At 40.2% G+C, this 26,719-nt stretch overlaps 1 protein-coding gene across 3 annotated transcripts in view; it reads right to left on the bottom strand.

The window, feature by feature from the left end:
* arhgef10la (Rho guanine nucleotide exchange factor (GEF) 10-like a) overlaps nt 1–26,719 on the bottom strand; it is a 221,883-nt gene that overhangs the window by 31,516 nt on the left and 163,648 nt on the right. For all 3 annotated transcript variants that reach the window (XM_072665387.1, XM_072665388.1, XM_072665389.1), the window contains 2 exons: nt 14,416–14,502; nt 1,756–1,967 (listed from right to left, as the gene is read on the bottom strand). In XM_072665387.1, coding sequence (XP_072521488.1) covers nt 1,756–1,967; nt 14,416–14,502 — 299 coding nt within the window. The remainder of the gene's footprint in view (nt 1–1,755; nt 1,968–14,415; nt 14,503–26,719) is intronic.

Here is a 26,719-nt window from a genome sequence, read left to right as displayed (position 1 = left end):
CAAAGAACGTATCTTCACATCAATGCATGCCCAGATTGACAATGTGCTGTTAAACTACCATCGCTTCATTGTTAACATGACAAAAACCTCCCATCTCCCAAACTGCAACCTTTCAGGCGAGGAGAAAAGCCGCTTTTTACACTGATTTCAGCTAATTAGCATGAAACTTCAAGGTGTTTAAAGTTGATTTCTCCGCCCCCCTGCTTCCAAAGCCGCACATGTCTAGGGGGCATAAAGGAGAGAATCCGTTTGTCATTTTCTGTACAAAAAAGAGGAAGCAAATGAATAAAAATCAGTCACAAATGGAGGTAGAAGATTGTCACGCAAGAGAGCTTTTCTTTACTCAAAGTGATTCTCCTGCTATTCTTATCCATAACGAATAGGTTTAGTAAGGGAAAACACCACGTTCACAGTTTCATTTCAGAGATGGGAATAGATCTATTCCTTCAGCGCAGACATATACTACCATTGCAGCGCTCAAATCAACTCTTTTTTCCGTTTCCCTACAAAGGCATGCAAACCTATTGCAAAGTTAAACCAGATAAACAGTTCTTTATCTGCCAAAACCGCCAGATAAAGCAAAACAAAGTCAAATGTTGAGGTTTATAGAAATATTTGCTGTCAAGCTTTCTGTTCAGATGTTCTCAAAGGAGAGACAGAACAAATGTGCATTGTTCAAGCCAGTGAGAGGATTTGTTTTTTATGTGAAACTGTAAATAGTCAGAGTTGAACTGTGGAGAAGATATTAGCTTTCTGTGGGTCGTTTTTATGCAGTAATAATAAAGCATATATGATAATTCATTCAAAACTAGATTTTTTTATTCATTCATTCTAAAATATGAAGGATGTTTAAAGTATGCAATATTTTCACTCAAAATTTGGACATTTTCAATTTTAGGCGGCCAGTTTTTCAGCCAAGCGTGAGGATACATATGCATACATTATCATTACGCTACACCAACCCTTGTCTTTAAAGTCTTCAAAAACTTCCAAGTGTATATTTTCCACATACTAAAAGGGACCTGGTATATCCATTACATCTAGAGAGAAGCATTAGATTGACTTCTATGTACATTAACCCCTTAAACCCTTAAAACTTTATTTGACTACTATTAGAATTTCCATCAATTTCATATCTTAAAATATAACCCTCATGTAACATTGAAGTTCATTTTGTGCAGGAATAAAGTGTAAACTATAAGTAAAAGTGTACTATAAGCTTTTTTATTCTTAATTAACAGCTAATGAACATCAGCATATTGGTCTCCTTGTCTGTGTCAGTATCAGTCTCACAAGCACACGTATCGTTTGACACGTTTGACCACTTATTTTTATTGTTTCTATGTTGAATTGCTATGATAGGTGAGGCTAATTTGTTGTTTATTTCTTGATTTAAAGAACATTTTGTTGACTACTCAAAAACAGTGCAAACAGTTGAACCTCACACTAAAAAAAGTCATAAAAAATGGATTTAAGTGTGTGAAAAACAATATTATTATATTGACTCTGTAATCTGATTGGCTGAGGATGTGCTGATGATGTTCTGATGAGCTGTTGTGAAAAACACACATAAATGCATAAATAAGTATAATCTATGTTAATACGAAAGCATCAGGGCTATCTACACAATATTAGAGAGAAGTGTTTTTTATGTTATGGTTGATCTGTGTAATGACAGTGGAATATATTTTACAGTATATATCTGTTTGTTGATTTTTATTGTTTTTAATTGATTAGCGATTTTTGTACCCGTACCTGCCGTCATCCAGTCCTACACACACAGTGTTTCCTGCTGCGGTAGAGCTGTGGAGTGTGGGGTGGTCCTCATCAGGTTGATTTTGCTCTGGGACAAACTCCAGACAACGTACCAGAGATCCAACCAGAAAACTCTTTACCCAGCGTGGTGTTGGACGATTCAGCGAGAAAACCTCCACTTGGGACTGACCACTGTCATCTCTACTGGCCACCTGCAGCAACAAAGTTGGAAAAATCACTGACAGTCACTTGACCCTTTAGAGACATGTTTCAGGATTTTTGTTGTTTGAATATGAACTATTGAGTATCTACTATGAATTATTAAGGGACTACTATAAATTATTTACAATAACCATGAAATGATGAATTATCCAGTACCTACTATGCATTTATGAATAAATATTAATAGTTATTCATAAGAACTCTGAATTGATTAATTATACAGTACCTATTATGAATTATTTAGTAACTACTATGGATTTATTAATAGTTATTAATAGATATTAACAATAACTATGAATTTATGATTTATCTAGTACCTACCATAAATGATTTAGTAACTACTATGAATGCATTAATGATTATTAATGGTTATTATTAACTATGAATTTAATGAATTATCCAGTAGTAGGTACTGGATAATTCATTAAATCCATGGTTATTAATAACCATGAATAATTATTAATACATTCATAGTAATTACTAGGAATTATTCAGTAACTGGGAATAATATACTAACTATGATAAGGCCAGTGTCTATTTTAAATCCTTTCGTAACTTATGAAGTCACCATTAACTATGATTTAGTCAGTATAAAATTTGTATCTTTTAGTAACTACTATTCATTTAGTACCTACTATAAAATTATTCAGTAACTACTATTACTATAAATACTTCTTAATGGTGATTAATAATAACTATGAAATTATGGTTTATCTAGTACCTACTATAAATAATTCAGTAACTACTATGAATTATTCAGTATCTATTATATGTTTTACTATATACTACTACATACTATAACTTCTCTAAATGATTTAGTAGGTACTATTAACTGTTATGAACTGTTCAGTATCTGTTATGGATTATTCAGTATCTACTAGGAATTATTTTGTAACTACTATGAATTATTTTATGACTACGTTGAATTATTCAGTAGCTACTACGAATTATTCAGTAACTCTTAGAAATCATTCATTATAAGAGTTACTTATATGGCTCAGCGTTGTGGGTTCGATATCCGGGCTCGGCAAGCTGCCACTGTTGGGCCCTTGAGCAAGGCCCTTCACCCTTTCTGCTTCCCGGGCGCTGGAGTTGGCTGCCCACCGCTCTGGGTGTGTGTGCTCACTGCCCCTAGTTCACTAGTGTGTGTGTGTACCACAGATGGGTGAAATGCGGAGGACACATTTTGCTGTCCATAGTAAAATAACAAATATACGCACCTTTACCTTTACCTTATATTGTTGGGTAATAACTATGAACTATTTAGTATTTAGTAAAGTCTGATGTTATTGCAATGATGCTTGTACAAAACTGTACAGGATACAGCCCTGCCAGTAAAAAAAGGAATCTAAACTAATATGAGAGAGAAAGAGAGAGAGAGAGAGAGAAAGAGAGGGAGGGAGGGAAAGAGAGAAAGAGAGTGACCAACACTTATTGACTCATTTGTTCATTGTTCATTTATTTGTATATTAATAAGAACAACATCAATCAACTACTGAACAGTTTGGGCAGCATTTTTCCCTGGCCTGCCAGGAGAGCATACTGAACTGAGTTGGTTTAAAAGAGAGAGAGAGAGAGAGAGAGAGAGAGAGAGAGAGGGAGATAGGGAGGACACACAAAAAAGAGATTTAATTATGTATTAGTCCTGTAGAAGCAGTGAGTTGAATTCTGCAGCTGTATTCAGTATTACTCCTCTTCTCCACTCCACTCCACATCGTGCTCGTACTTCCAATGCTCTAACTCTCCTTGATCAAATTTCAGATGGCAGAGAACACTTCCTCTGCTGATATTCCTCTTAGCAGCGATATTTCTACCTGTCAGCAATTTCAATTGCAAGGAGGAAGAGTAAAGTTAAAATCAAATATCCTTTCAAGCGGCGTCCATCTGCTCTCGGCTATCTCTCCAATTCACTGCCGATCGGCCTTAATGGATTCACAGTGTCATCTCAATAGCTTCAAAACATTCCTCCTCAAAACTCCAGCCATCATTTCATCACTCAAGTGAAGAGATTGGGCTCTTTTCCAAGATTTCCTGCATTTTACGACAATGTTAGACTGATGATTGATTGACTGTTTAAGCTTAAGTCTGAAGTGACAAATACAATCTGCACTTAACCACTGAAACCCTGACAGAATAAGACTTTTCTGCATGAATAAGATTTCCCCCTCCATTCATTTCTATTCATTCGCTGCATGCTTTGCCTCCGTGCTAGAAGCAGGCCACAGGAGTATTTGGACGGGGTTGCATCATAAATTAATAAGCTGCTCCATGTTTAAAATAAATAAATAACTAACTAAAAAAAAAGTGTGTTTGCTTTTATCAACAGTCCGGAGACTCTCCCGTGGCTCTCCCTTGTTCATTTATAATGCAGCGGAGGCAACCTGCACACAATTAGAAACTAAATGAACTGATCAGCATCCCGTCGCGTGTGTCACACAAATTGGCTCATCTCTCTACACTCAACCCTAAATCCTCCAATTACCGAATTCGAACAAAAAAAAAAAAAACACAACAGTGAAATGCAAAAGCTCTCGACTCTAACAGAGAGAGAAAAGTGAGGAAGAGAACGAGAGAGTGGGAGGGAAAACGTGTAGAGAGATGTAGACAAAAAAGAAACCGAAAAAGAGAGAGACAATACTGTACTCATTACAGCCAAACTTATAAAGGTATCCAGCATAGCTCAAACCTCGATACATAGACAGATAAGCAGATACAGTGACAGAGATACAGACAGAGAAAGACAGACAAGTATATACACCGACAGACAGATAGATAGATGTAGACATAGGTAGATATAATCATATATGTAGACATATCTAGATACATATATATATATATATATATATATATATATATATATATATACATATATATATATATATATATACACATATATATATATATATATATATACACATATATATATATATATATATATACACATATATATATATATATATATATATATATATATATATATATATATATATATATACACACACAGACCTATCTAGATAAATAAGATAGATGCACTTAGCTGGCAATACTTTTTTCCCACGACTCATTAGAAGGGGCTTTGTCATTGTTTTGGCTATAATTTATTGTTACCCGAGGGGCTTTGTCCTGAAGTGATCTGGGGAAGAGTCAAATAAAGTGGAGTCTAATGTTCACAGGAGAAGAGCACAGCGGGCAGGACATGTTTCTGGACAGCAGAGATTCGTGCACGCTCTGAGTCATGCTCTGCTTGGCCTAAATATAGTGTTTAGCCCTCTAAACTCCGCTCCTAATTTGCATGCAATCATTTGTTTGATTTGTATCAGCGCGTAGGACGTGGACGGCCGGGGGAAGAGGGAGAGAGCGAGAAAGACAGAGAAAGCAAATAAGGGCCTGTTGCTCAGGCTGGGTTAGAATATGCAGAGCTATCTAAGCCCAAACCACTAAAAATAACCTTTTCCTCATGTAACTTCTGCTCAGCCACAACCTCCAGTGGCCCTCAGCCCACTCCCTCTCTCACTGCCTGACTGACAGACACGCATACATGAACAATTGTGGTTAACTTGCCAGGACATATGCAATTTGTAAGTAAGTAGTATATATATCTAGGAGTGATTGGTCTTGTATGTAATATGTCAATATCAATATCAAACCTCTATAATGAACACCTTTCATCACCTAATACAGTCCATGCCACAACGCCTCGCTAGTGTTATCCGAGCCAAGGGTGGTTTTTCCCACTATTAGGTAGGTGGTCATGATATTCTGATATGACTGCATGCACACACAACCATACACACGCATACACACAAACACAAATAAACACACATACACACAAACACAAATAAACACAAACACACACACACACACACTATGTGGACAAAAGTATTGGGACACCCACTCATTCACTGTTTTTTTTTTGTTCCAAAAAAAAACATAAGATGTGGGGTCAGGATGTTGGATGAACACCACCCTACCCTATCCCCAACCTCCCAACTCATCCCAAAAGTACTGAATGCAGCACCATTATTCCAGAGAACACAGTTCCACTGCTTAATACCGCTCTAGCCCACGCCTGGCATTAGGCATGTTTGCTACTATTCTATTGCCAACACTTTTTTATAGTGACTAGACAAGCTGCAGTTATTTGTGATTAATCACATGCAAGAAATGAAACTAATTAAATGTTTAATTTTGATCATTTGCATTACACTGCATTTCATTTGCAAAAATAGACAGAAACATGCAGATACAGACAGAGAGATCGCATTCCGTTGTGTAGTGAATTGCGATTAATCACACATATATAGAAAACAGCTAAATTATCTAACTGTGATTAATTGTACTGCATTGTGGTGTTAATTGGAATTAATCACATTTCTTTTTTTATTATTTTACCCTAAAGAAAGATGTTCCCATTCAAGAGCAAACAGTAATTCCTTAGTTTATATGGTTGTGGAAAACATAATATAACAGAATATAATTTATTATTTTCAGCAATTCAACATTATACATATTGTTTTCATCATGTCACATGTTCAAAATTCATGATGAATGTATCTATAAAAATGATCTAACTGAAAACTGGACTTATAGAATAAAACATTTCTACATTGACTTCCATTGAAAGTTAGTGCAAATGACTATTTTGGAGGCACAAAGTTTTGTTCTGACAGTGAAATTATATACTTGGTGGCAATTCTCTGGAATGACCCTTACACTGCGGCTCATTCCAAACCTGTTAAACTAGGCCCTGTCCAATCACATCACAGCTTTGATTAAATATCAAAAAAGTCAACCATGCAAAATTTCAAAGTATTTTTATTGATTTTCTACATATATTTGGTTGTTTTAAAGATTGGGTGACATTTCACTGAAATATTAACTCAGAAATAATACAACAAAATAATATTTTAACAACAAGGGTTGTGTTAATGAATGCCGTCGACATTTACTTTTAATGTACATTTTAAGGTTCAGTAATTCACGTGAGATTGAGCTCTTTTGAACTATTTTGTTTCCAGCTAATTGATTTAATTCTGGATTATTCTGCTGATTATTTTCTCCATTAATCGACTGATTATTTGGTTTTTAAAACTCTGAAAGCAGTAAGAAAATGTTGGGATTCATTTGCTTTTTTTTTTTTTTTTTCTTTTTCGAATACTAGTCTTAAGCAAATGTACATGGCATAATAATCATCCATTTTCATACCATGGTATATCTAAAACCACTGCAAACTACACAGATATCACTGCAACGTTACTTCACAATTGAAAATTCATTTTGTAGGTCTTAAATTTAACTTAACAGGATCCTATTTCATGCCGAACCTAGACCTTAGCCTAAACCTAACAATAATTTTAACCTCTGAATCCAAAAGAAAATGGTTTTGATTTGACCCTGGGGGTCCTCTTTTTCTCAGTTCGTCTGGAAAATGTAAGAAAGCACACACACGCTCGCACATACACACACACACACACACACACACACACACACACACACACACACACACACATAAACTTACTCGTCTGCCTCCTCCTTCTTCGATTCAATCTAATTCCTCCAGAACCCAGCTGGATTACAGTCCCTTGACAAACTCATCAGTACTTGTTTAGAGGAATAGATATCTGGACTCGCGCCCTGGACTCATCTCTGTTTTCAAGCCAGAAAGCTGTGAAGGCTTCCCCTTAAGCTAATGCACTGCCAGCATTAATAAGGCTGGATTTGACTAAAAGAGCAGAAGCAGGGCATGAGAGCATGACCAGCCTGTGCTTTATCTCTGCCTTTGTGCATAATGGGCAATAGCAAAAAGAAATGAAGAGGACTTTTTTTCTTGATTCTGATATATTTTTCCATCTCTCACTTTTCCTCCCCCAGAGTATTCGTTTGCTCATAATACAAAAGCTAGAAAACAGGCCAACACTGCAGGCTTTCAGAAGAGGTGGAGTGAGCGCACCTTACCTTAAGTTGCATTATTTAACCCCAGTTATTGCTGCACTGCAAAAAAAAAGTTTTTACTCTAAAATAGCCAAGTAGCCCGACTGCACTGAACTCCAAATAACAAGTTAACAGAATGTATTACACAAATATTGTTGTGTTAATTACTATAACATCTTCATGTGACGCTAAAGGAGGCAAAGAAGCAGAATGCAAGTGCAGGTTATGACATTTATTAAAGACCACAGTGCCGGGAGTCCAAGGTCTGGGGTCCAAGGGTGAGTTCAGCTGTCCAAAGGTGTGGAATTAGTGCCAGTTCTAAAAACTGCAGTAGCTTGCTTTAGGTGACTTTGAGAAGCACATGCTAGCCTCCTCAGCATAGGTAGTATTGTATGATAGTGGAAAACCTAGCTAGTGAGAAATGCAAATGACTAAATTAGGGAAATATTTTGTAAGAAATAAAGAACAGAAAAATTTGATCCAAGAAAAATCCACAATGGCAGACAAACAAAAGACTGGACTAAGATGAAAATAATCCAGAAAACAACTGAGATTTAAACTAAAGACAGGCTTAACAGAACTGAACAGAACACAATTACAATCCAAAGAAATGCTGAAAACCAAAAGCGTCCCTAAAATCATGTCTGGAAATTTTATGCAGTTGCCCTTTCACAAATCTAGCGTACAGTTGGAGATTTTCCGTGTCAGGTGCGTTCTCACTACAGGAAATGTTCCGCATGGTTTAGGCGAGGGGCAGCGTCTGCATAGCGCACAGGAGGCCCAGCATGACCCACTGTGAATTCTCCAGATGATTACCCGCTCTATTCACACAGGGGCTCACTCATTCACTGTAGTCCAACAACTGATTCGGACATTTGCGTTCACACATACAGCTCCTCCAGAAAACGGAAAAGTTCTGGGTTACTGTGCATGTCTGAAAGAAGCCACGCTTTTCAATGAGATTTGGCGCAACAGGTGAATTTCATGTGCACCATTCCGGGTGAACTTTGAGTTCAACTTTGGTGACATGCAAATTTGCGTCCCTGACCAACATTGCTGCTGCTCTGGCTGTGTGACCTATGACACGCTCTGTACTGTCTCTGCTCTGTCTGAGCAAACATGGTGGAAGAGCTGATTGTTTCAGTTTCAAAACAGGGGATGTTATACCAACTCCTTTTTTGTGCAGATTACAAAATACAACGCAAGCAAGAGGCAGCATGGCACATAGACAGTCGGGATTAGATGGTAATTATCCTTTCTTCTGGGGTTTTTAGTAGTTTTGATAGCTAGTTTGTGAAACTGTAAACCAAAATGGAGGACTGTCAACAGAACAATGAAGGTAGAATATAAATGTAGCTCATGATGTAATTAATTACAATATAATTAAGTATTTATTTCATAAGTGGTGGACTTGGGTATGGACGACATGGGCAGCCACAGGCTCACAACGCTAAAAATCTTAACAGTGATATTTGCAAGTCACATCATCATGCCAGCGTGTCGGCAGCAAATGAAACAACATTAATTAACACATTTAAACAACAAATCCGCCTGCTTCTGTTTTCTCTGATTCACCTTCTTATTTTACCCAGGTGTTATCAGTATCTAGCATCTATCTAAAAGGTGTTTATTGTTATGCCTCTGCCCTTTGTTTCGCTCCTTGGCGAGTCTTGTGTGCCTGGTGTGTGCAATATGTCCAAGCTTGTTGGATGTGTTCATGTTCATGCCTATTTGTTAGCCTGTGTTTTGCTTCTGGTGCTTGGACAGCAGTGTTGTGCATTTAAATCTAACCTCCTTGCACATGCACACTCCATGACAGGCATAAGACTGACCTCAGGTCTCCCCACTGGAGGGATTCTATCAAATAAAGCATGTCTAACTCTGCATAGTACTAATGCAATTAGTGAACTAAGTCTTACCACATTATCTGTCAAACATGGTGGAGGAACTATTACGGCATGTGTATGTATGGCTGCCAATGGAACTGGGTCACTAGTGTTTACTCATGATGCGACTGCTAATAGAAGTAGCAGGCTGAATTCTTAAAGTGTATAGAGCTGTGCAATTGGCCTCCTCACAATCCGTGACATTGCTAGGCTGACCTTAGTTTGCACCACTGGAAGCTTAAGGTAGGAGGGAATGTAACAAATAGTGTACCTTTAACTTTGTACAGTACTAATGCAATTTCCAGATATCTTAATAAAAATGACAGGGGTTAATGACAAGGCAGCTGAAGAGGGGGTTCGACCAGGGTGCCACGCAAGCTAGTACCGCTGCTGTATTTAATTACACTTAATTAACATAACAAAACATCATTAACTGAAGGCATCTAACCCTAAAGTCAATCCAATTAGTGCTCTGGTAAACATGTAAACTAGGCTTTAGTCAAATGATCAATGAACAAAGCTGGATCAAGCAAGCTCCAAACTACACACTTTGGCAGACGAGGTGTTGAACTCTAGGATAAATCAATATTATAATTTGTATCAGAGGCTGAGAGGAAAAGAGAAAGAAAGAGAGAAACTTCAAATAAACTAAACTTCAAAGAGGAAGACAGAAAACGTGAGGGGATGAGAAAAGAGAGAGAAACAGAGATATGTCTACTGAGAAAAAGTGAACTATACCATGAAACAGATATTCCAGAGAAAAAGAGAGTGATAAAGCATGAAAGAGGGACAGAGGGACAGAATGACGACGGGAGAGAATGAAAAGACAGGAAAAGAGGGGAACTACACAGAGAAAGAAGAGAGATAGAGGGGTATGTGTGTGTGTGTGTGTGTGTGTGTGTGTGTCAAGAGACACCTTCATGAATTCAAATACAGAATGTTGAGATGCAAACTGGTAGAACTCAAAAACGGAAAGGTCAGATCAGACTGCTAAAAAACATCAGCAAAAAACAAAAAAAGCCTACCTCTAAGGATTTATGAAATCAAGATTAACTTGAGTATACAGAACAGAAGGAAGTCTTCATGGTCCCTATCATACCACATTATCAGCCAAACATAGTGTAGGCACTGTCAATGGAACTAGGATACTTGTGTTTACTGATGATGTGACTGATGGTAAAAGTATCAGGATGACTTCTATTCTGGAGTATGTAGAGCTGTACCTTCTGCTCAGATTCAGTCAAATGCTGCAAAACTGATAGGATAACACTTTTCAATACAGATGGATAATGACTAAGAACATACAGCGAAAGCATCCCAAGAGCTTCCAAAGCCAAAAAAATTGTATGTTCTTAAATGGCCGACTAAGTCACCTGACCTCAACCCAACTGAGCAGCTTTTCACTTACTGAAGACACTTCCTGAAGGCAGCAACTGAAGGCAGCAAGAGTCCCAACAAAGAAAATTTGCATCTAAGTACTAAAAATAATCTTTCTATTTCTAATTAGTTTGTTCAATTACTTTTAAGCTTGAGGTAATTCAATATTTCTAATAAACCTCTTGCACTCTTTAATCATTAAAGTCTACACTTTAATCATACTTTGATTGCTATATATATATATATATATATATATATATATATATATATATGTGTGTATTCTTACATACACAGAATTTGAATATTATGTAGATTATGTAGTAAAGGTGAATCACAATTTGCACACTGAGTGACACCCAATGGTTTAACAGTGGTGCCCCATGGGCCACTGATGCCAGAGGGGAAAGAGCAATCAACGCCCTAATACAGTTCATGCCACAACGTCTTGGTAGTGTCATCCAAGCCAAGGGTGGTTATTCAGACTATTAGATATGTGGTCATAATATTCTAAAATGACTGCATATATATATGAGAGATAGATAGATAGAGATAGATAGATAGAGATAGAAAGAGAGAAATAGAGAGAGAGAGAGAGAGAGAGAAAGATAGATCTATAGAGAAAGAGCTGGAGATGGAAAAATAGAGAGAGACAGAGAGAGAGGCACAGCCTTGCTGGCTCGGACTGATAATAAACAATGTCATTAATGTGATCAAAGCTACAAGAAAAAAAAAATCCCACGAGTTGTGATGTGATTAGTGTCGTCCCTCATCGTGAAGCATGGCATGAAGCCTCAGCCTGACGTGGGAGTAGAAACCAGTGCATCTGTGAATTTCGGAGCTCGGCGGTGGCAAACAACTGTCGAACTGTACTATACTAATACTATATGAAAAACATATGATTTCTACAGCAATGTACCATATGTAACACAGAATTAGAGATCTACAATAATATAATAATCATCTTCATATTGCATATTATTTCTGTACACCCTTACAAATACAGGGTCCTGATGTATAGGTATAGGTAAAACCTTGTTAACACTTTACTGGAGGGCACCATTCATAAGGCTCAATAACACCTACATAGGCATTATGACAACTGACAAGGGCTTATTACAAAAAGTGTTATGACATGTTTATTTTAGTGCATTTTTAATAGTGTTTATTGTTTTTCTCTATGGTGGAAAACTGTCTGTAGATGGTTCTTTACAGAAACTTTAAAAAAGAATGGTTCAGTTCTATGCAGCATCAAAAAGGGCACCACAATTGACAGTATAAGTCAATATCTAGTCTATTTATCTAGTCTAACAGTCCACAGTCATGTGGAAAAAATAGGACACCACATGAAAACATTGGTCTTTTTTAATCATGGAGATTTCATCTTTAGTTGAACAATACAGAGAGATGAAGGGAAGAAATGGAAACTAAAGAAAAGACTCATCTGTAAATCATTTGTAAAATGTAATTAATATAAATGCAATTGTCTTGTGAGCAAAAAGTAAGAACACACCCACAGATTCAATTTATTACAACTAAAATTAGAATCAGGTGATTCACATCAGCTGTAGATGTTTAAATCATTGTTAGAGGGAATTTGGGAGGAGCCCATCTTATTTAAACCTCCAACATTTAGTTTGGCTTGCTCTCAATTGTTGATGCATACAAAAGCTAAAAATTACTGTTCGTAATTGTACAAGTGAAACCAACATTGCCAGGTCAAGCATCCAAGTGAGTTCAGCAGTGAGAGCAGACAACAGGGTACCTAATACTACATTAGCTGTCAAACATGGTGTAGGTAGGCACTGTCAATAGAAAAGGGATACTGGTGTTTACTGATGATGTGACTGTTGATAAAAGTTTTAGGGTGAATTCTGGAGTATGTAGAGCTGTACTTTCTGCTCAGATTTAGTCAAATGCTGCAAATCAAATAGGACTGCAAAGGAGTCTTTTTTGACAAGTTTGACTTTCATGGGAGATGTGCAAGGAGGAAACCCTTGCTATCAGAAAACATCAGGGCACAACTCAAGACTCATCTGTCCTAAGAACATTGTCCCAAAAGCCCTGCCATGTTTTTTTTTTTTTTTACTATAAGCAATACTATATAATACTAAAAGTATAAACTATAACCAAGTTGGCATTTGAAACACGGGGGAATAAAGTATATAGAACATATCCGTACCATAAAATATGAATAAGCCTTAAAGTAAAGAACACAGCTATAAATCACAGTATTACTCATTCTAAATGGCTCACACTGGACCTCATCTAGATATCTCTATAAGCATTATTGAGTCCGTAGAAATCAGTCGAACAGATTTTGACCCGCAGGCACGTATTTAGCTTCACAATATTCAGGCTGGCTGCTAAAGCAATGGAAAAAGGAAGCGGAACACCGGTTTAATCCATCCACATATCATTTGCCTCCAAATCCCCACCATATCTTATAGATCCAGTCCAGCGTCAACCCCCCCGCTGCTCTTTATAATATCCTCAGAAACAATTAACTCAAAGACACAGAGAAGGGCGTCCTACTGCCTCCAACAGAGCTCCAATTGGATTGGCCCACCTGCTTGGGGGATTTTATGATAAACTACTCACTGCACCAGTTCGAAAGTTCAAAAAAAGCGATTTTACTGCCTTATAAAATGGATATGTTGGATCTGTTTGAGGATCTTCGTTTAAATCCACAGGATTTTAAAGATTTTTTCATAAACAGGCACTCTCACTGATAGAAATCCTGACCTAAATATCATAACACACATGCCTGGAGGTCTGGTTTAGTGTTATTAATTCTGTAAATTATGTTTCTGACTTGTGCTTTGCTAAAGTGGCAGTCGAATAAAAAAAATAAAATAAAATATGCACAACTGTCCCCTTGTGTCAAGTGTAGTTATTGAGCCTAGACAAAGTTTAGTTCTTCAGTTTTATACAGGAGCTACAAAGTAGCCCAAACCATGTCAAGTTGTAGACATGGTTATAGACAGTGGTTTCTGACACTGTATAACTTTAATGGCCACAATTTCAGGCTTCAACAACATTAAAATCCCAGTATTACCCAGACATTCATGTTCATGATGAGTATATGTAGAACTGTATAAGGCATATATATATATATATATATATATATATATATATATATATATAAAGATAGTTTGCCAAACTCTCGCTTTAAGCAAACAGAGTGTGTGTCAGTATGCTATTTCAATACAGGCTACATCAATGAGGCGTTTTTCTTTCTACTTACCCAGAGGTAGCCTTGGGGGAGGGACGTGCTCGCCGCAGAGAAGCCCAGCAGAGCACATTGGACTGGATTGTGCAAAGCAGCCTCCAGCTAAAAAAAACAAACCCAAGTTTAATTATAATCAAAGTAGGCCATACCTTAAGACATCCAATAATACATTTCCAATTTCACTGCCCAAGTGACTTCATATTGGATTTAGATCAAACTACCGAAACTATCCGAGAGCAGCGAACACACCATCAATACCAAACCAAAAAGCATAGCCCACCACACGGTTCGAGGACAACTTCCATTGTTTTTAAGTTTTGGCAGCTATTTGCACTTTGTACTCCATATATCCATATAGAACTAATTCAATCTCTTGAGTTTTTGACTGTTCACATGTCTGGCCTGACACTGATGGAAGATTGACCCCTGGGTTCTCCTGTTACTTGCCTGTCTAGTTGCCCACCCTTACTTCCATTACAGACTAAATTGAAATTTACATGGACTATAACTCTTATTTTTCTAATTGCTGCAGTTATTATTAGGATTATGACTATTATTGCCATTAACCAACATTATTTCAATCACTTTTATGAGATTTGGTTCCTCCCGAGGTTTCGTCCTTCAGCCATGCCACTTTCACCTTTGTTGTTCTTTTTGTCTCTGTCTTTTACTAATTACTAATTACTAATTATGTAAAGCTGCTTTGTGACGACAACAGTTGTAAAAAGCGCTATACAAATAAATCTGACTTGACTTGACTCTGTCTTGCTCACTGGTGGTCTTTTTGTTTTATGTTTTGTTGATCTTTTGTCTTATTACTGGATTATGAAAGATGCTTTGTGACTACATCAGTTATAAAAATGTTGTAAAAGTGTTATAAAAGTGTTTTCCCTAAATAAAAAACTATTCTGATTAAAAGAAGGTTTAAGTAATGACCAGTGCAGAAATCAAGTATAAATGCAAGGACATATTTATATAGTATTTATTTTTGGTGTTTATTGTTCTGATTATTTTTTACACATTATACTATGTCTATTAAAATAAATGTAAATAATGTTTAATATGTGAAAGTGGAATTCTACCAATTTTCCAAGACTTTAGCAAAAATAACTGGTTAAGATGTAAACAAAGTCATTTAGAGTGGTTTAGTATGAAATGTACAGCTTTAAAGTGTTCTGAGACACTGTAATAGTTCTGCAATAGTTCTGTAACAAAGTTTTAGTCTAGTATATTTACTAAAATCCAGTCATGTTGTATATACTGGGTCTTGCAAGAAAAACAGTCCATTTTTTACCATCATTAACATAAAACTATATAGGTTTATGGACATCTGTTTATTTATTGTTTCTTTCGAAATCAAGGGTATTAAAAATAATTTTGCTGCTTTTGTTGGAGTAACTGTCTCTACTATCCAGGGAAGGCCTTCTAGATTTTGGAGCACTGCTGTGAGGATCTGATTGCATTTAGAAACAAGAGCATAAGTGGGGTCAAGATGTTGGATGATTCCACCCCTGCTCATCCTCCACCTCATCAGTGGAGCGCCATTATTCTATATCAGTGCCAATGAGATCATGTTTATCTACTCCAAAGAGTCCTATTTTATTGGTAAGACTTCTCTACAGTGACTAGACAACCGGTGTGTTGCAACTTATAGCTGAATGCATTCATTAGGAGCGGTGTCCACAAACATTTGGAAATATAGAGCATGTGGGTTCACTGGTGGTTTTGGATAGAACATAAAATTTCAGTCCCTGTTTCCTATCACCACTACTGTAAAGAAATCCATACATGTCTTTACAGAAAACCTTTTACATGAAACCACTCTAAATGGCCTTGTTTATATTTGAATAACTGAAGTCTCTAAAGAAGATCTGCTCATTTTTAGCTAAAGCGCTCTGAAATGCTAGGTGCTCCTAACTCCTGACGTGCAATCCATTGTATATCCCAGTTAATGATGCATCTGTGCCATGTGGCATCATGCTGGTCTATATTAGTCGGCACATAGGCCTCATGGTGAGCTATGTATATACTTCCCCGATGGCAAACACAGTCCTTGTTAGCACACACTGCTGTTCCAACAAAGCCAAATTTCCAAACGAGCCCCAGCCGCACGTGTTCCTCTCATTTTGTGAGCGCGACGAAAATCTGCACTGGAGCCAACACTGCGAAGGCATTTTGAGTAGGAGGTGGTGATAATGGTGGGCCTGCAAGGCTTTCACAGCAGCTAAACAGAGAGCTCTGGAAAACGGAGTACTGAAAGGCTGGCCGCAGTGCTCTCCCGCTGTGTCGCCTGCAGAGAGTGCATAGCCCCTTCACCCCGTAAGTGCGCCATTCACTGCTGAACCTTTGTGCCGCTCTGCGCTACCAAAATGGCAGCCGCTGGGTCTTTAGAAGGAATATGGGCTGTCAAGCTCTAAATGTTATTTCTGAAGTTTTCTGTTGTTGTTTTTCCATTTCTCCCCCTCCTTTCCTGACTCACAATCTCCTTTCTGAGTGGGCGTCAGGTCACTGTCACCGCTGCCATGTCCGAGGAGGCGTCTGCACACTTTCAGAAGCCAAAACTTGCTGCCAAAAATCAGAATCAGCAACAAGATCCTCGGGGTATACACTCAGCTTCACATTTATTAAAGTGTCTTTCTTGGCATAAAGGGAAAGTTTTGCCCAAGTTCTTTTCCAAACTGCTGTTATTGAAAATCCCATTTTAGAACCATTGGAACAGATATGAAATGTACACAAATTTCCCTTGACTGTTGTTTACTACATAAAAAAGGGAAAATTCAAGCCTGTGCTTGCATGCTGACACTGGTTTTAGCTATAGACAGGGATGGAGTACTGACCAGATTAGTGGGGTCAGTGCCCAGGGGCCTCTGACTACTCCTATATTCATCACGACAATCCAATACAGATATAACCATCTGATGTTCAATGTGGTTCGTTGAGGTTTGATGAATGAATGAAAAAGTACAGTACCAACTGAAATGCTCTAAAATAAAGAAGATCATAAACAAGTGGTTTTAGTCCAGGAACTGTTGTTAAGACCAGCAGAGACTGTCTGAAATATCATTAATTACTAACTGAACTTCCCTTCTATTGTCATTGAATATTAGTAATGTTTATACGTGTACAAATCAACATGCTGAATGCATCCATTAAACCCCATGTACACGGATTGTGCATGCATTGCATAATGCCGTTTAGCATCACGCAGCATAACCTAAAGTCTAGGTGACACCAAATAAAGTTACAGTTACTAAAGTTAAGTGAGGTAACACAACTTTAGCATCTGCAGTTTAAATCTGGCTGTAAATCTTTGCCACGTTTAATCTACTGTGATTTACTCAATATGATTCTAGCCTGTTTGAATAAAAAATTAGCATCCCATACTAGGGCTGCATGTGTATATATGTGTGTGTGTATATATGCATATATATATAAAATTAAGCTGTATAAATGTATATACAATAAAGATGTGCGTGTATATATATAAATATATATTCGTATAAACAGTGCGAATACCTGGTTGTATTTCATGAGAAAATGCAGCATGAGCAAAGTGGCAGACGGCACACACGTAATTGCGCTGGGGGAGGTGTAGAGGGGAGAGAGGCTGGTATCTATGAAGCTTAAATGTCATTTAATGTTGATACTGAGAAAAGTAAGCATCAATCACTGGTAATTTATTACATTTATCACCCTCTCCGCCTCTCTCTAACCGGAATGCACATGCGTCCTAGTACAAACACACTGAAAATATCGCCAGCCAGATGACTGCCTCGCCCCATCTGTCCAACCAGAGTGCTAACTCCCCTCAGCTTTTCTTCCTCATCGATTTGTGCTTGTCCAGCACATTCTGTCTTTCTGCCCGCCTCTATTTCTCATCCTGTCCTCATCTTTGCAGAACTAAAGGACAGATATGTTTAATTGGTAATTAAACGGCAGTCATAACAAGAGCGCATATGGCAGCCTGCAGGCGGTAGGGGATGCAGGCTGGTGGAACCGAGGGACCGGGCCTGCAGCTGTCCAAGTCGCCCCAGAGAGCGCGGAGGCAATCTTCGCAGGTGGAGATTGCTTTGTTTTTTTGACCGGTCTCCAGTGAATAGCGAGTGCCACTGCCTAGATATCTACTCAATCTGGAATCCCAGGCGACTCCCGTGCAGACTATATGATCCCCCCCACCCCTCCAGCAAATGTATTCTGGATTCTCAAAGGGCATCCCACTAGACTAGCTATCGAGGTGCAGTGGTAATATAGTGGCTCTAATGCTTGAATCAATCTCAGCAACAACGAATGCTACTCTCCCCTCTCGCTATGTAGAATTGCAAGTACATTGCATGATCTTATGCACTTGCTTCAATGAAACGTCAAGGTAGAGTACTATTTCCTCACGTTTACACTTTATAGCTTTGACCCATCGCTCTCAAATGGGCTGTACCTTTGTCAGAAAGTACGCTTTGAAAACACCCCATTGTAAGTGCAGAATTGAGTCTGAATCAAGGCTCCAAGAGACACAATTGGCCTAGCACAGGCCAGACGCATCAGAAAGCAGGCTCGTGCCGTTGTGCATCCGTCAGCACTGAAATGCTATTTGCATGTCAACATGACGCTCCATTCCGGCAAGTCGATTTCAGTCTTGTGGGGCACGCTTCTGCCCTGAACCCATCTGCTGCTCTTTCAGCTGCAGGAACAACATTGAAAAGACAGCAAGAGGAGGGAAAGCAGGTGAGTAAATGGAGGCGAGATTTGATGGAGCGCCGGCAGTGCAGCTGGGGAAGCTGTGAGGGCAGGGCCAGGTGAGAGCTAATTAAAGAGAGATTTGTTGATGCTGGGAGAGGCTGGTCTCCCAGCTGCCGGTCCCAGTGACCCAGTGCCCTACAAGAGGGTTCGACCCACCCATTCCCCCCGCAAGGCCCATATGCTGAATCCAGGTGGCGATTATATTTTCCATAGTCTAACAGACTGAAATACATTGAGCAGGTCCAATAATGTTGGACAGAACAGCTGCATGCAATGGGATTTGTAATTGTGCGTCAGAAGCTGCACATACCCTCAGATCAGCAACAGAATACCATTAGTAGGCGGTGCTAGTAAAATGAACGTATCGATGGGAATGGGGATAAACTTCATGAAATTTCTGTAGGAACTGTAATGAGATAAGTAGTTACACAACAGGAAGGGTAATGAAAGGGTCACTTTTTACAGCAGCTGTGGTCAATTGCTTAATTCAATTCGTATGTCTCACAGACTTATCTGTGTATTTAAGGTGGAATGGAAAACCTGAACAAGAAGCTAACTTTAGCCTCATACGTTTTAGTTCTATAGCCAGCACTTCTGGTGTGCTTTTCCAAAGGCTTTGTCCAATAAGCATGTATAATCCTAATAAACTGGATGTTGTTTGAGGATGGGGTGTGGACAGTGTTGGGTAATGTAGGGATGGGGTAAGGATGGTGTTGGGTAATGTGGGGACAGGGTGAAGAAAGTTTTGGGTAATGTAGGGATGGAACAAGGACGCTGTTGGGCAATGAGGATATGGGGTGATAAAGGTGTTGAACATTGTGGTGATAGGATGGGGACAGTGTTGGGTAATGTAGGGGTAGGTTTAGGATGGTGCTGGTTAATATAAGTATGGGGTAAGGATGGTGTTGGGTAATGAGGTGAGGTAATGTTGTTGAAGCATGTGGTGATGGGATAAAGCGGGGACTGTGTTGTGGTACATTGAGACATTGAGATTGAAGCTTCAGAGGCATTAAAGGAGGTCATGATGCAGTTTTTTGAATGTAACATTAAAATGTGCTGCCTAACTGTATGCAGTGCCAGAGTAATGAGCAATGACATTAATATCAAATCATATGATCCCCTGAACTCCAATCCAGTGACACATCACAAACATGTCGCAATTCGCAACACCACACCATTAGCATTTAATAAGCTCTGGGCCAGTGCTAAACCCACAGAGCTTGGTTAACATGAGCTTCAAACTGAAGGAGGGAAAAAAATGTAGTCTGAGTCACAAAGGCAAAGCTTCACCCCACACTTGTGTAAGAGCGCTCACGTCTTCTCAACAACATCACAGGCACCTCCCACACGCTAGCAAACACTAATAGAGCTCTTCTGCTGGTTATTAACTGATAATTGCCTGGTTCTGGTGTCCACCTCCGCACTCTCTCATTTCCAGCCTCGGGCTAAAGGAAGCAAGGCGAGTGAAGAGGAGACTTCACATTCTAACAGAATTCAGGTGTAGCGCTCTGGCTAAGCTAATCGCAGCCTAACGGAGAAATGGATTCAGCGCTTAGAGTTAGGTCACGTATACTCTAAGTAAGAATACTGGGTAATACTAAATGGCAACATATGTTACGATATATGATAACTGACATGAAGCCACATAAACATGTATAAAGGATTGTTTAATATTAATATTTAACAACCATTAAGTGAAGCGACCTACATAACATGACAACTGACAATCGGAAGCATCAAGCATCAAAATATTTGCTAAGGTATCTCAACAAATGCAGCCCTAGACAAAGCCATTGTAAATGTTTATATAGGTTAATGTGAGTTGTTATGAAAAGCTTACATAGGTGTCATGTAGTTCTACAAATGCTGGCATTCACGGCAGCCTAGGCCTAAAGGTTAGAGAAGGGGGCTTGGGACTGGAAGGTTGCTGGTTCAATCTCCAGGACCAGCATCCACAACTGAGGTGCCCTTGAGCAAGGCACCTAACGTTCAATTGCTCCCTTGGCGCTAAAGTGGCTCCCGACTGCTCCTAGTGTGTGTCCACACTGCCCTAATCACTAGGGTGTTTTTACTGTCACAAATGGGTTAAGTGCGGAGGTTGAATTACATGGGGATGGGGATAAAGTGTGCTTAATCTTAAGCTTACAGTGTTTTGGAATATTTTAGCCTCCTAGCTACTAATTTGGGAAGGGAGAGCAATTGAAGGAAAATCCAGAGAAACACAGGATGCGTTATGAGTAGCATTCTTCTGCATCTACGATTAGCATTCATTTGCGCTAGAGCAATTCAATACATGAGTGTCAGGTGGAGGATGACAGATGAGTGAAAGTGTGTTGGGACTTGGCATCAAAAAGACTGTGGCCCCACTGTAACTCCCTCAGTGTCAACAGTCATAATCCTTCTCTCACAAACAACAGCATAGGCTATGAAGGTGGTGCAGCACATTCTTAAAAACATGCTCCCACTTGCTGGCTGTTGTCCACTATCCTCAGGTAACTAACACAGGTCGACGACTGGATCAAAGTTGAAATAAGCTGCTCGCCTTATTGTTTCATTTGCTGATGTCACCCAATCATTTCAATTCCATGGGCGGAGATGAGCAAAGATCAAAGTGTCAACCACCTGCTGTGGTAGCTGTAATGCATTGTGCATGGTATACTTAAAGTCACATGAGCACAGCAAGCCTAAGCTTCGGTTGGTTTATTTCATGCAGGCTTCATGATCTTAACACATTTGATCTTCTCAGTGGAGGAGTGGGAGGGCGAGTTGGCTTCCAGGCTTGTACCTAAACATATGGCATTGTGGTCTCTTGAGATTTACGTTGAGCTTCACTGGCCAAAGATATAATTCTGAGTTCTGATGTGAAACAAGTTCAGACAGCGGAGAAAAAACGCTTCCTTCGTGTGGCAAGGAGATATTATCTGCAGGCTGCAGAAGGGAGTCAGCAAGTGGTTAAGCATATTAGCACAGTGAGTACCGTCTGACATTGCCAGGACATCACAAAGCCACATTCATATTCATGTGTGGACTGATATTTTCCTCCTCGTGTCCTGCTTGACTGCTCAGCGCGTTTGATTGTGACGCGTCCAGCTAATTCAATGAGAATCCGGCACGTCTCTACATCCCCCTCCGGCACCGATTCTCTGACGCAGCGCGACAACTCCAGCATCATCGGGATGAAAGGGCTCAACGGTAGTGCAAATAATGGGGCTGAAAAGAGAAGGGGGAGCCAAGAGTTGTCTGGAGGCTCTCTTTCTGTTGCTCGCTCACTCCCTCTCGCTCTTGCTCTCGCTCTCTCACTTGGTCACCCACTCCCTCCATCCCTTTGCTTCATGCCAAGCATGAACACAGGAAACACGCTGAGGCACGAGGATCTCTGCCAACCCCCAGGACCCGGCTGGACGATGGCATAGTGAGGGTTGGCCTTGGCAGTAAACGAGAGGTGTGGGGGTGTGCAGGCTGAGAGGAGGGTGCCTTTTAATCCTTTTGATCAGATGACAAGAAGCCCAGAACAAAGGGTCCTCGGGGCCCCCAAGGTGACAAGCGGTGGGGCGGCGCGGGAAGTGTGGCCAAGCCGCCAGACTGAATAAAGGGAGATATCCCGGGCTTGAAGTGCCCCTCCATGCGCCGCCTTCAACCTGGTGAAATCATGCCCAGCCATGAGCAGTTTAATATTCAGCTCTGAATAATCACAATTACAAAGAGCCACTACTAATCATGCCTTGATAAGGGACTAGAAAGGGCTATATAACCTAATCCCCTGCTTGCCTTTTCTGTTCGAGAACGTCTACCTTATCAGACTTTTGGGACCGGTTAAGGAAGAACACGACATAGCAAAGGCGAGGAGCAAATGAAAATGAGACTAGGCAAGTCCTAGGCAGTCCTTGGTTTACATTGAAGGACATGTTTACGGAGTTGCAGAGTGCCCTCATGCTCAGGACAAGTGCGATTTTTACCGAGGCGCCTAATTTGTAACATTAGGCAGTGGTCCATGTGGTGTAATCAGGTAGAGAGGGAGTGACAGTGTAATTAGGGGAGAGAGGGGAGCAGAAGGAAGGGGATGAAGAGTAAGGCAACTCACAGGAGTGCGGTAAACAGAAGATGAGGCATTAGCAGGGCTCTCAGCGAAGCAGCGGTCTCGTAAAAGTACCCTCAACACCGCTAAGGATAAGTCAAACAGAGTGCCGACGTTTAAATTAGCACATTTAGCTTGTGCTGTGCTGCTTTCGTCAAGGTTACATTACAGGCTGCCCCATCGCTCCCTCTCTCTCGCTTGTTCTGTCTTTCTCTCTCTCTCTCTCTCTCTCTCTCAAAGAAGAAAGCGAGAGGAAACAGGGAGGAGGAAGGTGGCCGGGGGTGGAGGCCGAAACACTGTCTGCTCAGCTCAAGGCACTGCTGGAGCACGGATGATTTCCAGTAATTAGCACGTAACTGTCAGAGCGACAGATCAGCCCCTTTGCGGATGACCTCGTGCTTCGGCATTGCTGCAGTGGCACCTCTAGCACCTGTACACCAGAGCCGCACTGCCCTCTACTGGTTAAGAGTGCAAAAGAAGGAAGCCCGGAGGACGTGATGTGCCAGCATTTCAAGGATGCGTCACCAGCAAGAAGGAGAGAGAATATTTATTCCAGAGAAATCATCTAACAAGCTAGCTGATGAGGTTCAATTCCAAATGCTCCAACATTTCAGAGTGTATTCCTGATTTTTCTTAATTCTGTTCATAGCAGACAACAGGATTAGTGTGCCTTTTTATGTGGTGCTTTCGTTCCACAGTTTTCAAGCTCTTACAAGGGACAAAAGTAGATGCTTTGCTTCTGTCTTCCTTAATGGCCCCCCTAAGCCCCTTTCCCATGTGTTTCTGAAGGTCCACTGATAGCGCTGTGGGATTAGAGTTCACCTGAGAGATCATTACAAGCCATGACTGGAGGCGAGAACAAAGCAGTAAGCACAAAGCCAGTGCAACAGACAGGCTCATTACTGAAGTGGTCTCATTCTCGCTGAACCTGATCTCTGCATGAATGCTGAGACTGCGAGCTATCCACACAGATTAATGTGGCAAATCCAGGTCGCAACCCCTCAGGCGAAGAGCCCCCAAGAGATCTGTCAACCAAGCACATGGACCATGCACTGCATGTCGCACTGGGAACTAGAAAAAAAAACCTCACGTGCCTGCCTGGGCTTTCTGGGGGTTAGCTACTCAGATATGTGACAGTGACTAGTGAAGTAATGAGGACAAAAAACACACACACACACACACACACACACACACACACACACACACACACAAAAAAAATCATTAGAATGAATGCTGGGGAAAATATCCTTCGATTTGTAAAAGCTGCCCTATAGCTGCAAGATAAAGCTCACTCGTACTCATGTACTCTCCAAAATTGTGCAAAATAACGATAGTGATCAATATTTCAGCCTCTTTAAGCCTGCTGCAATACCTCCAGCACCCACACTGGAGAAGGGCTGGGAAGTTGGGGGGTTTGGGTTGTGTCACATTTATGTGAGCACATGCAGCCAGTAGGACATGTTTTATTCGCTCTATGATAGGCGAGGGTGATGGGATAGGGAAGGAAAACATGATATTGATATTATTTTATTTAATTTTTCTCCTGCAGGTGATGTAACCAAACATTTTCAAAAAATCACTCCACTTACATTTACATTTACATTTACATTTACGGCATTTAGCAGACGCTCTTATCCAGAGCGACTTACAAAGTGCTTTGCTATTTACCCAAGAAAACCTCAGCTAGTTAGAATAGACTAATAATACAAAAGATACCTCCAAGCTTAGACATTACTAAACACACTTCAGCTCAAATGTCTATTGCACTGCCACTATGGCCTGGGGCCTGGGCCGTGGTCACAGACTTCAGAGGCATACTCCCAGCATAACTCCTCTGGCTGCAGATTGGCTGGCCAGACATTTAGTTTGATAGATGTACTGCTGACGAGACATTCGATTTGATGGAGTAAATGCAAATGCAGACATCACAACAACGCACACATCTCTGACACAGATTGAGTTATCTGCCAGGATAACACACTAATTGTGTTAAAAATAACACAAAAGGTGATGTCCTTAACTGGACACTGAAAATGTGTTAAAAACAAATATGTTGTTTTTAACGCTTCTGTTTTGATAGCACTACAGCAGCCGTGTTCGACACTTGACACAGACAAGGCCGAAGTCTTTCATTCAACAGGGGTTTCTGGCACTTTTCACTTGCGTGCTGTCACAAGCGCGCACATGGCCGACAGTGACGAGCTCCCGGCGTGTGTGGAGAGCTTTCGCTGAGCACAGTGTTTCGTCAACACTGACCGTCAGGCACTGCTATAGAAAAGCTGGCCACGGATCTGCTGTGATCTAGCTGGGCAGAGGAGAATCAGATTGACGCATCCGCCCGTCCCTGACATAACCAAAAAGTCTGTCTCTCCGGGCCTCTCTGATCCTGGCAGATGAACTTCCACTGTCTGTTTGTCAGGTAGATCAGTGCTGAAGCCCAGCGAGAGAGACAGGGTATACGGAAACAAGTGCGTGATTAGGATGGGAGAGCCCTTCTTTAAAAGCACCGCAAAGAAAAGAAAGAAGAAATCTGGTACACAACACTGAAAGGGATCATACTCTGCTCTGTATGCTGTAGCATTTTCAGTGGCAAGTAAACATTAACGTCCAGTTATATGTCCAATTGTTTGTGGACACCCCTTTTAATGAATGAATTTAAATACTTTAAGTTGCACCCATTACAGACGTGCAAATGTACACTCACACACACACACACACACACACACATGCATACACACACACACAGCTTAGTGTGTAACTTTTAGCAGTCAAACTATAATAATGCTGAAGTTGCTTTGTTCTGGGGCCTGTTATTATAAAGCGCTACCGAGTAATTACTTCTAACTTCTAAAAACTGAATGACTCCATTTGCCACAGAGAAATATCTGCATACTATAATTCATGTGGAGAGTCCTTTGCTCTGAATTTCAATCCACAAGATCCAGCTCTTAATTACACTAATCCACAAAGAGGTAAAGGGGAATCAAGGGCAGCAGGGAATGGAGGGCTGGGGCGTCAGCAATTAATAACCCAAAGACCCCCTGGTGAAGATATGGGGATCTATGGCTGCAGGTCTAGCTGGTGATTCTCAAACATTTTTCAGCACCCCCGCTGTTTGCATGTTTGTGTTTGCTGGAGGGATCTAGTGTGGCAAAGGAAAAAGAGTGAGAGAGTGAGGGAGTGACAGAGAGGGAGGAAGGGACAGAGAGAGGAGAAGAAAAATCGAGTCGCTACACCCCAGTGGAGACGTGCAAGGAAGAGCTTTTAATCCATGCTCCAGCATCTGTTCTTCACAGAGCGGAGAAAGAAGACGATGAAATGTAGAGTTTGGAGAAGAGAAAAGTAATCTTCGTACCCACCCGCATGGAAAAGTTGCATCATGATGATGCATCTAAAAAAAAAAAAAAAAAAAAAGTACCAGGCCTAAAAAACAAGAGAAGCCTAAATCAATTGAGGGAGGTATCGAAAGAGAAGGGCACCTTTCCCTGAGACATTGTTTGATCTATATTT

This window comes from Salminus brasiliensis, chromosome 21, assembly GCF_030463535.1.
Source record: "Salminus brasiliensis chromosome 21, fSalBra1.hap2, whole genome shotgun sequence".
In the NCBI taxonomy this organism is placed as follows: Eukaryota; Metazoa; Chordata; class Actinopteri; order Characiformes; family Bryconidae; genus Salminus; species Salminus brasiliensis.
Note: the sequence above shows the minus strand (reverse complement) of the source record. Positions and strands in the feature narration are given on the sequence as shown.